Source organism: Cyprinodon variegatus, unplaced genomic scaffold (assembly GCF_000732505.1).
Source record: "Cyprinodon variegatus isolate N-32 unplaced genomic scaffold, C_variegatus-1.0 Scaffold302, whole genome shotgun sequence".
In the NCBI taxonomy this organism is placed as follows: domain Eukaryota; kingdom Metazoa; phylum Chordata; class Actinopteri; order Cyprinodontiformes; family Cyprinodontidae; genus Cyprinodon; species Cyprinodon variegatus.
This window is the reverse complement of record NW_015150755.1, coordinates 218,879-231,818: the sequence shown is the minus strand read 5'-3', so window position 1 is coordinate 231,818 and position 12,940 is coordinate 218,879. Positions and strand designations below refer to the sequence as shown.

At 37.3% G+C, this 12,940-nt stretch overlaps 1 protein-coding gene across 20 annotated transcripts in view; it reads left to right on the top strand.

Annotated features, from left to right (window-relative positions):
• The window catches only part of LOC107090598 (adhesion G protein-coupled receptor L3-like), a 324,724-nt gene that overhangs the window by 274,689 nt on the left and 37,095 nt on the right, over window positions 1-12,940 (top strand). For all 20 annotated transcript variants that reach the window (XM_015384080.1, XM_015384069.1, XM_015384068.1 and 17 more), the window contains one exon: window positions 4,861-5,081. In XM_015384080.1, coding sequence (XP_015239566.1) covers window positions 4,861-5,081 — 221 coding nt within the window. The remainder of the gene's footprint in view (window positions 1-4,860; window positions 5,082-12,940) is intronic.

Below are 12,940 nucleotides of genomic sequence, written 5' to 3'. Positions count from 1 at the left end.
TTTTTATGAATGACAACTTTATAAAAAAAAAAAAAGGCATGGGTGTTGTTTTGGCTGGCCAAATTTATATCAATAAAGTGTTCTTAAATGTTCCTTCGGACACCGCTAGTTTGAACCAAAATATTGTACGTTTATATAATACTAAATAGACTACTTACTCTTAGATACATTAAAAAAATATAACAAAAGATCCTTAGCATATATTGAACAGCAATGACTTTAGCAAAATATCAGTGGGTGCCAAATCGTACTGTATAGGACTGCTTTGAGGAAATATTTGCCCTATTACAATAACCATGTCCGATGTATGGAGTTTTATCACCATTAATGTCCACACCTTTTATAGATTTTGATAACAAAATGTTATCTTTATTGTCAACTCTAATCAGTAAACATGTAGACAATGGGTTGTATGTTAACATGACAATGCTTCCTTGGTGTATGTTTTTGCAGCCAAATTGCAACTCTTATGGTAGATATTCAAAGACACAGCCAATTCCAAAACCATTCAGTCCCCTGGCTAATTTCCGTGAAAATTAAAATAAGAAGCATAAGCAAGATATAAATTCAAAATGCCCTTACCTGCTGCTGAAACATTTTCTTTTTTTTTTTTTTTTTTTTTTTTACTGTTTCAGTCAGGAGGTGTATGTCTGTCAAAACGAACTCCCCTCTTAAAGTGTAGCAACCATCTTGAATCCCCCAACCTGAAATGTTTTCAGAAAAGCTATAACCTTTGATGTCGTGCTGCGCTGAGATTGGGGCTTCCTGCTGAGTGTCAGTGGCCCTGGACTATTTTGCTTCTGTTTGGCTCACTGGAAAGAAATACTGAGAGAAAAGAACTGAGAGCCATTTATTGAACAGGATCTGCCTCCCCTAGATGTGCTGAAATAGGCGCCTGGTTCAAAGTTCACTCAAAAACTCTCACAACTTCCAACTCAGCTCACCGATAGATCATTGTTATCTGGATCATTTTCAACCTAGCCAGCAACAATCAGCTGAAATTTATTTTTCTGCTCCTTAAGGCTAATCTTGGATCAGAAGCATAAAGTCTTAAACCTCCTTTTTTAATTGCTACGGTTTGGATGAAATTTTATTTTTTGGTAAAACTGAACTGTGGTAACAGGTGGAAACATGCTGTCGCTGCAGAGTCATTTTCTAGAGTGCACTCCTAGAGCAGCAAACGGGAGAGTGATTTCATGCTTAAAGGTCAACAAAGGATTCTGAAGAGAGACTTGAATTTTTATATGATGTTCTCTCAAATGCATATACAGTGATATATTATCTACAGCAGGTCTTTGAATTTTCATTTAGTGCAGATCCAAATTAGGTTCTCTATAAAGAGACCAAGATTTGTGCCCTTTTTTTTTTAAATTGTACTGACATGCACTCAAGGGCTCAATCCAGATACCTCGAACTGTAGCTCCTACCTCCTGTTCCAACAGAAGTCCTTTCCCTTCACCTTTTGTAGGTTAACAGCCAGAACACTATTCAAAGGACAGCTGTGCTGAATCCAGACAGCCGTCAGCCTTACAGACGTCATTACGTGTCAGAGACACACATGGTTGACGCCGATTGAATTGGGACTACACTCTTCTGGAAAATAACTGTAAAACAAAAAATACACAAATGTGTCACTCAGAGTACATGCCAAAAAATAAAGTATTTTTGCTCAACTTGTTCAACTGTGCTGGCCCTATGCTGTCTGTCAATTAAAGGATAATCAATAAAAATTCAATGAAATTAATGTTTCAACCATGCTTTAATAAAATGATCAAAATTAAACTCATGAAACAGGCATGGGCAAAAATGATGACACCCTTAACTCAATATTTCATTACACAACCATTTGAGGATTGAAGCGATTCATGTAACCGTCAATCAGACTTCTGCTCCTCTCAGCAGGTATTTTGTCCTACTCCTCATTGTTAGGTTTGAAGGTTGTCTTTTGCAGACGACATGTTTCAGTTTGTTCCAAAGATGCTCAATAGGATTTAGGTCAGCGCTCTTTGAGGCGCGTTTTATGACACTATCCTGTTTCAGGACCCGCGACCTGCAACTGAGACTAAACTTTCAATAATGGTAAATGGCATGTACTTATATAGCGCCTTTATTCAAGTTAGGAGACTTGACCAAAGCGCTTTACACTACATTCATTCACACACACACTCACACACTGATAGTGGCAAGCTACATTGTAGCCACAGCTGCCCTGGGGCTCACTGACAGAAGCAGGGCTGCCGTACACTGGCGCCACCGGGCCCTCTGACCACCATCAGTAGACAATGCAGGTGAAGTGTCTTGCCCAAGGACACAACGACACTGAAAGTCAGAGTCGGGGCTTGAACCGCCAACCCTTCGATTTCAGGGCAAACTCCTACATCCAACGCTTTACTTTACTTTACGTTGAGTAATGAGCAGCACATTTCTCTCTGGAAAGCCTTGATAGTCTTAAGGTTTCATTGAACGTTTATTTTCCCGACACCCTGTGCCAGATAAAGCAAGGTAGTCCCAAAACATGACAGAGCCTCCTCTGTGTTTTACAGTAGGGACAGTGTTCTTTTCCTGATATGCTTCATGCTTCCATCTGTGAACATAGAGCTGATGTACCGATATCATCTGTCCATAGGACATTCACCCAGAAGCTTTGCAGCATATCAAATTGTAGTTTTGCAATTTACAGTCAGTTTTTTTTATAAATAATTTTCAGCAATGCTTTCCTCCTTTGTCAACTCTCATTAGGTCAGGATGGTGCGATCTGTCATTGATGTTCCTTGTTCTTGAAGATCACCTTTAGAAATTTTACTATAATCTTTTGTTACCTTGCATATTATCCATAGACAAAATATAGACATAAAGTTATAGTCTTTTTTGTCTATAATAAGCATATGTTTTTCATCTGTAAAATAGCATTTTTAGTGTAATATATTTTTCCATTTTCATTCTCTATTTTATTGTAATTGGTTTTTAATCATGACATACATCTAATGCTCCTACACTTCTAAAAGGGAACAAATCAGAGAGTATTTTATAGGTCCATTCATATTTTTTCCTGTTTTACATTAAAATAAATTCTTCCTCTCAGAGCTGTTTACCTATTTTTGAGATAATATAAGAAACACTGAAAAGGGTTACCAGAATGGCAAATACAATTGCAAAAAGAGACACAGGTTAGAATGCAACAGCTGGGTAGCGTTATCAAAGATCCACAGTTGTTACAGTATGTCAAACCTAGTTCAAGGCAGACAGCCAATATAATCGTCAATTCATTCAGTTCTATAGCAAATGAAATTGCAGTACAGTCAGATGTTTTTTAGGAGACAATTAAGGTAATTACTTCTTAATGCATCATACTATGTTATGCTTCTAGCAGCATCATCAAAACATCATCAATCATTAAAACTGATTTTCAAATCAGCCACTTTAGTGTTATTAAGTCTTTAAAAGGGCCACATCCAGCTCTGTATATGAAACCTTTGATTTCATCTTTTTTACTTACAAAAAGCACGTCTCTGGTATTACAAATTTACTCAGATTTTATCTTGCAGTTTTAGCCACTCTGTACACTTTAAGAGAACTTATAATTCTACTTAATGGCATTATATGTCTTCTAGGCTCTTCGGGGCTAGATGGATTGCAGAGAGGCTGGATTTGGCCGTGAGCCTTGAATTTGACATATTTGCCTTAGATTATCAGTTTGTGTCCCTTATATTCACTTTTACTCCAATGAAGTAAATGAAGTTTCATACAAATACCAATCAGTTTTGGTTGTTCCAAATTAACTGGTCAGGAGTCTCTAATGTGTTTTTTTTTAAATGCAAAAAACAACAGAATTATCTACTGCAGGGAGATAATTAATGCATTTAAGAGAACCATATATGTCTCAATAGCCCCTTTAACAAACTGTCTTTTTTCGTTTTTTAGTCAGGCAAGCAATACATTTCGCTTTGCATTCTTGCCATGCATATAGGTAACAATCTTTGTTATGATTTCCAAGGGTAAAGTTTATTGCATAATATCCTTCATAAATCATTTTACAACAGTTTAATGATTGTAAATGTAAATGCCAGAGAAAGGAAATTATACATCTCTAATTTCCCAGGCCTTAAGCAATCTAAACACATCTTTATTTTCCCGTCAGAGTGTAATAACTGTCAGAAGTTAAAAACTACAGACCACAAAGCTAACTTCCTGTGAAGTTAAAGACAATGCTTCGGGGCCTGCACCTTTTCCTCCCATAACATTTTATGGGTATGACTCACAGCCCAGCAGTGGAATCGTTTTCCTGGACTGCAATTAATGTCCACTCAACCTCTTAGTTATAAAACTGAATCCATCCCAGTAACAAAATACCCTAGTTATGTCAAACTGTGCCAATAATTGGATCAATCAATGTAAGTGCAGGAGCATACATGAAGGGGGGGTATCTCTTGTATTGACTTTGAGCATAGAAAGTATGTAACCATATTATGGGCCTGCACCTGGTTTATGTTGCTGTCCTAAATGGCTTTTGGACAGCAGACTTCACTTCTTCATATTACTCTTACTTCCATGCCAGCTAAAGCAAACAACAATGCATGTGCTGCAGTGTTCTTTTGCCAGTCGCCACAGGCATACATCCAATGGCTTCAGCCAAACAAAGCTTTGCCATTCTAATTGTAAGAAAAGCTGACTGTGGGAGGTCAAAGAAGGCTGCAGATTGGAGTCACTTCCAAGACTCATTTTGCCAGTAATTTTTTTTTGTGTGTGTGTCGGGGGAATAAGGAAAATTACAAATTTTGAGACTTATTATCATTGTGATTAAATCTGTTTTTACCCCCCCTCATGTGTCAAATCATCTCTATTACCTTTTAAACCTTTCAGATCGCATGCGCTGTTTTTGCCGCCCTGCTCCATTTCTTCTTCCTGGCTGCCTTCACATGGATGTTCCTTGAGGGGGTGCAGCTCTACATAATGCTGGTGGAGGTGTTTGAAAGCGAGCACTCACGCCGACGATACTTCTACCTGGTGGGTTACGGTGTGCCAGCTCTGATTGTAGCTGTCTCTGCTGCGGTGGACTACCGCAGCTATGGAACAGATACAGTGTGAGTACAAATTCAGCTTATTGTTTTATTAATTTTATTACCAAAACAGTGCAACTGTTTAGAGTAAACTCTTATTGAAAATATATACCTCCTAGAGCTTTATTTCAATTAAAAAATTGTTGCAAGGCAGCACAGCTGACATCTGAACCATTGGGGACACTGTAGATGAACCATGTAAAGGATTGTGTTCTTTCATATATGATTTAATCTAACTAGGAGGAGACTATACTTCCAAGTCTAAAATATCTTTTTAAAACTTGATGCATAGAACTTTGAAGGTTGTCTTTATCTGTTTTATGGAGAGAAAAAAATCATGCATCAGCCTATGCAGTTGTGATACTGACTAAATTTATCTCTTTAACTCTTATCTGCCATAAAATGTCAGTCAAAATTTCTTAAGTATGATCGAATTGCCAACTTTACAACCCGCCCCTGCTCCATAGACCCCCCTAAGAGCTTTAGCTTCACTGGAATTGACGTATATGGGCGTGTTATCCAATCAGGGGTTTACTTTCTCACTGCTTACCTCAATAGATAGAGGTTCACACATCAATAGAGGTTTCTGATACATCCTGCTGCTCATGAGCGTAGGGGAGATTGTGTCCAAGAGCTGAATAAACAGCTGATTAATAAGCAACACACTAATGAAGTTGGGTGAATTTTAGTGTATATTTAATGCAGTTTAAAGACTACATTTGTGAAGTTTCACAAATTTAATATTTTACCAATAATTCTATGAAATTTACAGGAGAAGTTTAGCCTCTGTAGTAGTCAGTGAGGAATCGCCGCTGTTCTATAGGTATTGCCAATGGAATCAGGCGTATTGTTATTATTAGTGGTTTTATTAATTCTCTATCTCTTTATTATTTTTTATTCTGATTATTTTACAGTTGTAGTAGTAGTATAAATGCTTTAAAGCATAATTACCATAAACATAATCACTTTCTTTCTGTGGTTTATTTATAGTAACCCTGTTTTGAAGCCACTACTCATGTAGGCACACTGTAATTTTACCTCCGCTTCTGATATAAATAATAAATGACAGGGCGATGACATCGTTCTGTAAATGAAATCTGAATCAGCTGAAACCAGTAACCACAGGTCCCACAAAAGCTCTTACAAAAACTGATGGGAAATTTGCCACAAAAAGCGTCTCAAATCCCCAGTAAAGTTGAACTTGACAGAGAATGCCTCACAGAGTTACATTCTGACAAATGCTCTGCCCATTCTCTAAACTACAGAATGGTCTGCAGTCTCTAAACCACCTAAACTCCAAGCAGGGTATCGCTCTCCATTCCTCTCCGTTAATCTCCGGCCCATCTGAGAATAATGAAGACCCGCATCAGCAGTTTGCTGAGATGTTTATCACGTATGCCACACACACATGGGCCAAGGCACAGAACTAGAAAGACAGTGCATTTGTAGATTGGCAGCGCAATAGTTCTTGGTGATGGATGAGGTGATAGCTGCCACCGCCTGAGCCTTGGCATCATGTGAATAATTAAAGGCTGCCACCGGTGGAACAATTATATGCTGCCATTGAAGGATGAGGCGACGGATAAAGCATGACACATGGTGAATAGCTAAAGGTAGTGGTGGTGTTGGGTGAAGTGGGAGGTGTGGTACAGTGTCCTGCTGCAAATTGATTCATGGTGCTGTTGCTGCATTATCATGGGCGGGGTCACTTTGAGGAGAAATATCCACCTAATTGCAGTGACCTAGTTGCAGGAGATAGTTGATGTCTAGTTGTCTCATGGTCAAGCAGACTCTGCGGTCCTCTTTTAATGTCTGATCAAAGAGGTTTTTTTATATTTACTGTAAATAACCTAAAAAGAGATATTCGTGTTCTTCTAAGTAAAGCGTGCCCAGTGTTTTGTTGCCCATTTCTGATTCCTTTAATGTGTGCAGATAGATGTGTGTGGCCAATAGGAATCACTTGGAATCTAATTCAAAAGAAATAGTTCTCAGCCAATCTGAGAAAGGCCTCACAATCAAATCAAAGAATCTACTTTCCTGTTAAACAAATCATTTTAAACTGTTTCAAGCAATTGAATTCAGATATACATGCTGGACAGGGATGACTAAACAAGGATTATAGTTACCTCCACCACGGTTATCTCTAGGAACGTGTGTATACCTGTCTGTCTGTTTACAGTATAACTTCAAAAGTCATAAAATTATTTTAATTAATTTTTTATCAGAGGTGTCCCTCATGCCAATGAAAAATCCATTAGATTTTGGTGATTTTTTTCGAAGATTTTGTGAGATTGGAATATTTGGTGTAGCGAGCAGTTCCCCATTAAACCAGAGGATGGCAGCAGTGACGATTGAAGGCTTCAGCATCGGACTCAAAAAGTCTGGAGTTATTTTACTGAAGCCAAAAACACAAGAAAAGGGACTGTTATTGGTCTGAAACAACAGAATCAATTGAAATCTTATTAATTGATTTTAGGGAAATTTTTTTATCAAAGGTGTCCCTCATACCAAGGAATGTGTGAGTTTAACCTATAGCTGTAAGTCTCAGCTAGGGGCAAAATGGGCTACTTGGCAGAGGTCTGTGCTTTGCTAGTTTTAATCATTATCTAATCGTTCATACTACCACCATGTTTTCCCGACCAGCTTTTTCCCCCCTGACCTTAAACAGTCTGGGACCAAAAAAAAAACTTTATCTCTGTTCATCTTCCCTCCCCACAGTTATCATTCCTGGTAGCTGCGGATTGTGCATTCTTAAATATTCAGCAAATCTATGGACTTTCATTGAAGCATCCAGGTTTCTGATAAAGATTAAAAAAATCTACAATAAGACAATTATAATCCCTGTTGTTATTCAGGTATCCCTTCTTCCTTTCAGTCTGCATATGTATGAACAAATTTCTGTTTCTGCCTTTCTGTTAAACACTTTCTAGTTAAATTGTAAATCTGGAAGAAATGAACTAATACTCACAAGGTTTGGCATTTTTGGATTCCTATTTTTTGTGAGATATTTGTAAAAGGCAGAAAAATCAGCACCTCCCCTGTATGGTTTTTTTCTCTTCAAACAGAAGTTTTCTTCTGTTTAAAAATGGTAAATAATGGCACTATATCCCACAAGCATAGCCTGTTGGAAACCTTATTTTTTGCACTTGTGACAGATTTAGGAAAAAACACAAAAAAGAATTGATTTATTTTTAGTGTTGTGGTTTCTAGTGGAAATTCTGTCTGACCACAAAGAACTACTATATATTTCCTTGTAATCTCCCCAGTCTTTAATTTTAGGGAAAAATTATTGCACAAAAGAATGCATGATTGGGGATTTTTACTCTTTTAAAATGCAGGAAACATGGTATCATTTAAGGTTGATATTTTATCATGACTCAAATAGAATATGTGACTTTTCTGATTCCTGTCCCTTTATATGAAAACTTTACTTTATAGCTCTAACAGTGTGTGCAATAGTAATATACTGTACAGTACCTTCTGTACTATTATATAAAACCATTCTCTAAATTAAAATGCTCTTCAGAATATCTGAAGAAGCAAAGGCTATGTTAATTAACAGGACTTTATCAACAGCCTTTCAATATTCTAGAAAAAAAAAAACACTGCTTGTGATGCAGAGATGCAAAGACCTCGGTTTTTCTGTTAAGATAGCATGAATCCACTCAAAGCAGATTTGTTTCCTACAGTTCCAGGAAACCAGAGCATGAGATGCTGGCACAAGAGCGGCATGTGTTTAAACTGGCAGACATTTGCATTTATTATCGCTTGGTTTCTGTAGGAACACCACAAAAAAAACAAAAAAAAACGAGAGAAGCATGCCAGGAGGGGTGATAAAACTGGCTATGCATACACCAAACGCCAGACACAAGCATGACAAGAGTGGCGTAAAGGAGGTAAGAGGAGGCAGAGAGAAAATGACAGCCCCTAGCTCCTGCCGCCTACCAACTCTTTAAATCTCACTGTGATCTGAGGAGGAAGAAGGAGAAACATGAACAATAGAAGTTTGGAACATGAGCTTTGATGAGCTGCCAGACATTTGTATGTGATGTTCTTTTATGTTTGCTGCTTTATGCGACCATGTATTGTGCATATATATATATATATATATATATATATATATATATATATATATATATATATATATATATATATACACGTATATGTATAATGTTTATTTTTTTGTCTCCTCTAATCCATCGATACCAAAGAGTGGGAGATGAATCAACTCCCAGTAAAATAAAAGGAACCCTTTTGTCATATCATTTGTTAAGTTGTGTTTTATCCTGTTTCAAAGTGTTTTCTGCTTTGCAGAATAGTTTTGAGGCAAAGGAGAAAAATGTACAGACTGGAAAATATGCTTGTTATGTGAATTAAGTGCCAATGTCTGCAAATACTGAAGATGCTTTTCTTTAGTTTTTCCTTCACAGCATTGGAAGCAAACTATATATATATATATATATATATATATATATATATATATATATATATATATATATATATATATATATATATATTTTATTTTCTCTCTTTTCTGACAAGACACTGTTGGACATTGCTTAAAAGGTTTGCTTTCATGTGGTTTTTTGATATAAATTCATTAATATCCACATTTTTTCCTTTTCATTAACACAAACCCTGAAGTTTACAGTGAACAGGAAGTGATGCTGGAAACTACCTTTGAATCTATATTCAACTCCACTGCACTGATACCTTAAGACGAAAGTTACCCGATTAAAAGAATTAGTTTATTTATGTGCAGTTTTTTTCCTCAATGTAAACCAGATTGTATGTGGGGGGGGGGGGCCTCCATCTTAAAGATTATGAAGATGCTGCTGTACTGTACTTTTCTTCTTGGGTCTTTGTTTGCATTAAAGCAAACTTTTTAATTAATAAGAGCCCAACACAGGTTTTTCAGAAAAAAATTACATAAATTTATAAATATTTTTATTTTTGTTCTCCGTGCTGTAAAGGGGAAGAATAAAAACAGCATCTTTATCATATGCAGAAATTCACATAAAAAAACATATGCCAGTCTGTATAGTTTTCTCCTTTGCCTCAAAACAACTCTAGAAAGTAGCAGATTACACTTTGAAACAGGATAAAATAAAACATTACAAGTGACAAGACAAGGGGTTGCTTTTATTCTAATGGGATTCGATTCGTCTCCAACTCTCTGTATCAATGACAACACGCAGAATCACACCCAAAGCCACTGGCAAAAACCTGCACAGACAGATCATGCTATGCAAACAAACCAACAGTGCAGAAAAGAAGCACATTCTGGTTACAGAGAGACGTTTACATACATACAATGTTATTATGAAAAAAAAAAGACTCAGTTTACATGTACACACTGCAACCTGCATTCTCTCACTGCTCCACACTGGGATCCAATTTAAAAAAATGATCGTTTATGCTCTTCCAAAAAACTGGCTCTGTTTGGACACAGCTTGAAAGACAAAATATCTTTGTGGTTACATCTAACCAAACCTAACCGCAGTTAGATGTTGCAGCAGACAAATGAGGTGGGAATGATATGGCACAACTATAATCCTATTAAGTCCTGGTGATTCATCTAAACTGACAGGCCACCAGAGAAAGTGTTAATTAGCGCAGTCAAAAAGCTCCCTGGTATCTCTGGTGGAGCTGTACACATCCATAGCTCAAGTAGGAGTTTGTAAGACAAGTGTTGATGGTTTAGCCTGGATAGCATGACTGACTCACACTACAGTATATAAACAATACGTTTATCTGGAAAGAAGCTGTTAGAATTTGATTTTAAAGACAGGACCAGGGCAGCACTAACAGTGTTATTGAAAACAGATATGAACCAATCAGATAACGGTGCAAATACATCTTTAACAAAAAGCAAAGCTCTTAAAGCAGGCAGTTGATAAAACTTCAGATATCAAGCTCAGTAGTAAAGGGCATATAAAATGTTGCTCAGTCGCTGCGGCATTCTTGACTGGCACGGTTACAGAAAAGCATTGTTGCCCTACAGTTAATCTTAGTGCAAGCATGAACTCCCACGTACTTGGCTGTGATTGGTCCCGTCTGTTTTAGATTGAAAAGTCTGAGCCATAACAGACTGACTAACAACTAACCTAAGTCAGTCTGGCTGGACAGGCTATTAGTTGGTCTCTACAGTCCCTGTTAAGATGATCAAAAAGAAAGTAACTGTTGAAACAAAGATATTCTAGCCATATAGGTAACTTGTCAAATGTAGAAAAAGGTTCTACTCAAATTAGGGCAAAATATACATTTTTGTTCAGTATGCAAATTTCAGTCAATCAATCAATCAACTTTATTGTCAACTACAATTTACATTGCAATCGATATTTCAGTTACTAAACAAAAATGATACAGCATAAAAGTATATGGTAGAAAAGTTGGTCTTCATTAGGGACAATGGATTCAAGGGAACACTGGAACAGAACTCAGTGGAACAGAACTTTGAAATGTTTCTAAGGTTAAATAGTCTCCTCAGACTGAGCTGTCAAGTTCTACATTTCAATTCAGTTAATTTATATAGTTCCAATTCACAACACATGTCATCTCAATGCACTTTACAGAGACAATTCAACCAGATCATTCAGTCAGATTGGTTAAAAATTTTCTATCTAAGGAAAACCAGTTGATTGCATCGACTCATTGACTCAAATACAATCCCTCACACCAATCATGCTTGTAGTGACAGTGGAGAGGAAAAACTCCCTTTTAACAGGAAGAAACCTACCAAAAGAACCAGACTCAGTGTGAGCGGCCATCTGCTGAGGCCGACTGGGGTTCAAGGAGACAGAAGCAGAGATACAGAAAGAAGCAGAGATACAAAAGGCAACTAAAGCGTCCTGTTAATACATCATGATTATCTTTTATTCTGTAGTGAAGTAGAAACATCTAAAAGTTGGAGGAACACCAGATGCTGAGGACATATAGTCAGAGCCCCTTACTTAAAGGCAACAAAGACATGAGGCTTTGACGAAAGGGTGGTTTCTACAAAGGACTGGTTCAAGGAGCCTTAACACAAATGCTGCCCACCATCACTTTTCATTCCAAAAAAAAAGATGGAAGACATGAATCATTTCCCTTCCAGTTACTCTGTCTTAGTCTATCACATGCACTCTGTATGACATGCGAAGGAGTTTTTGGTTACAAGAGAAAATGGTGAAAAATTCAAAGTATACATTTTCTTCACAGCATAGTTGGAAAAAGATAATCCATTTCACGGGAAACTGTTCCACATCCTTCCTAATTCCTTTTTTAAGGTTTCACAAACACTTACATTTGCCTAAAAATACTGTTGAATTACAGCTCATTCCCTGCCACTTCCACTTCCACTCCACGTCAGTCTGAGCGACAGTGGCTGTGGCAGAACTGTAATTTTTCAGCGGACAAAAATGGAGGCAACTATCTGCTACAGCAGCGGAGATTAGAAGATTAATAATTCAACCACAGGTCATAAATCATATTCCAAAGCCCTCCCTTATTCCAAGAAAATTGTGTCACCTTCCGCTGGCCCAGTTGGGCTGAGGGCGAGATTGACTTTACGCTTTGTTTCCGTACAAAGTGGGAGGTTAGGAGAGTACTTTATTATAGCAGTGATGCAATAATGGCAGCTCCTACAGAGTATTCACAGTTAACATGGACACGTAAGACACACTGGTGAGAATTTAAATGACCGTCAAGGTCAGTCCAATTCCTTCGGATTAAGACAATTAGTACTCAATTGATGGATAATTGAATGGTGATTCCCTACTTACAGCCTACAAACGGAAACCAAAGCTAATTCCTGCTCCTGGTATTTACCTTTATTTTTGATAACACATGTGATCTGTTTTGGACTTTATTAGGTGTCAACATGGAGGTTATTGACAGTTAGA